General features: G+C 36.0%; 1 protein-coding gene across 1 annotated transcript; it reads left to right on the forward strand.

Annotated features, from left to right (window-relative positions):
* Positions 1 to 244: 244 nt before the first annotated feature.
* LOC101648056 (transcription initiation factor IIA subunit 2-like) lies at positions 245 to 648 on the forward strand. Its single transcript, XM_045299553.1, has one exon. The coding sequence runs from the start codon at positions 293 to 295 to the stop codon at positions 620 to 622; it is 330 nt and encodes a 109-aa protein (XP_045155488.1). The 5' UTR covers positions 245 to 292; the 3' UTR covers positions 623 to 648.
* The last annotated feature ends 685 nt before the right edge of the window (positions 649 to 1,333 follow it).

Raw genomic sequence — 1,333 nt, forward strand, 5'->3', positions numbered from 1 at the left:
TGAAGCCCTTTGTAGAAAGCACTCAGTAAATTTCCGTAGAAGGAATGAATAAGGAAGCATATTCTTTGCCCATTTACAGGCTTTGGGAAAGATATTTAGACTTGATGAGCCCATTTTCTCAAGAATAAAATGGGAACAAGAATATTGTATCGAGTTTCTACGGCTGCTGAAGAGGTGATCGGTCGGGAAGTGGGCTCCTCCGCTGGGCTTCTGTGCGCTCCGCAGCGGGAAGCGCTTTCCCTACAGGATATCAATGCAAGCCTGAGTAAGAAAAACATCTCCCACTTAAGCCATGGCCTATCAGTTATACAGAAACACCACTCTGGGGAACAGCCTTCAGGAGAGCCTAGATGAACTCATACAGTCTCAACAGATCACTCCTCAACTCGCCCTTCAGGTTCTTCTTCAATTTGATAACGCTATAAATTCAGCCTTGGCTCCAAGGGTCAGGAACAGAGTCAATTTCAGGGGCTCTCTAAATACGTACAGATTCTGCGATAATGTGTGGACTTTTGTTTTGAATGATGTTGAATTCAGAGAGGTGACAGAGCTTATTAAAGTGGATAAAGTGAAAATTGTAGCCTGTGATGGTAAAAATACTGGCTCCAGCACTACAGAATGATTAAAGAAACGGGCTTTCTCTTGCCATCTTCTGCTGTTTCTCGCTGTTTGAGGAGAAGCATAGAAGAGATTTTTAAAATTTATTCTTGCAGTGCAGAAATGGCTAAACTGTGGTACACTAGCACAAAATTCCCCTAGGAAGAAGCTTATAACTGTAACCGCTTACCTTTATTATACAGTATGGAAAAACTGAACTTTTTTTAAATGACAAATCAGAAGTTGTTGCCTTCCTACAAACGTTCTGTAATAAACTCATTTTAAAATGTAAAAAAAAAAAGAATATTGTATCTTTTTTTTCATGAGGATTTGAGATATAAAAGTTAAATACATAGTGCAGTAATAGATATTTACAACTAGTAACTATTGTTCTAAACTGAATTCTTCCAAAATTAATACCATAATTGCATGCCCCATAATAATTATTCACAGTATAAATTTTAAGAACCTTCAAAATAGAAAGGCCTAGTTTTTCACAAAAAATAAAAGAGAAAGGGTAGATTAAAAAAAAAAAGAAAGAAAGGATGGTGTTGGGGAAGAAACCATTAATATTAAGGCTAGAACCTTTTAAAGTTAAAATATCATTTCCAAGCCAGTTTTTTTGTTTGTTTGTTTGTTTGTTTCATTTAGCTTCCCCTAACATCTTAATAGGTAGAATACATGACCAATAATATCAACTTTTAATACTTAACTGAGTTAAATGGTTATTGTCTTA

This window comes from Echinops telfairi, unplaced genomic scaffold (genome assembly GCF_000313985.2).
Source record: "Echinops telfairi isolate 266 unplaced genomic scaffold, ASM31398v2 ScPeMD7_7458;HRSCAF=8496, whole genome shotgun sequence".
In the NCBI taxonomy this organism is placed as follows: Eukaryota; Metazoa; Chordata; class Mammalia; order Afrosoricida; family Tenrecidae; genus Echinops; species Echinops telfairi.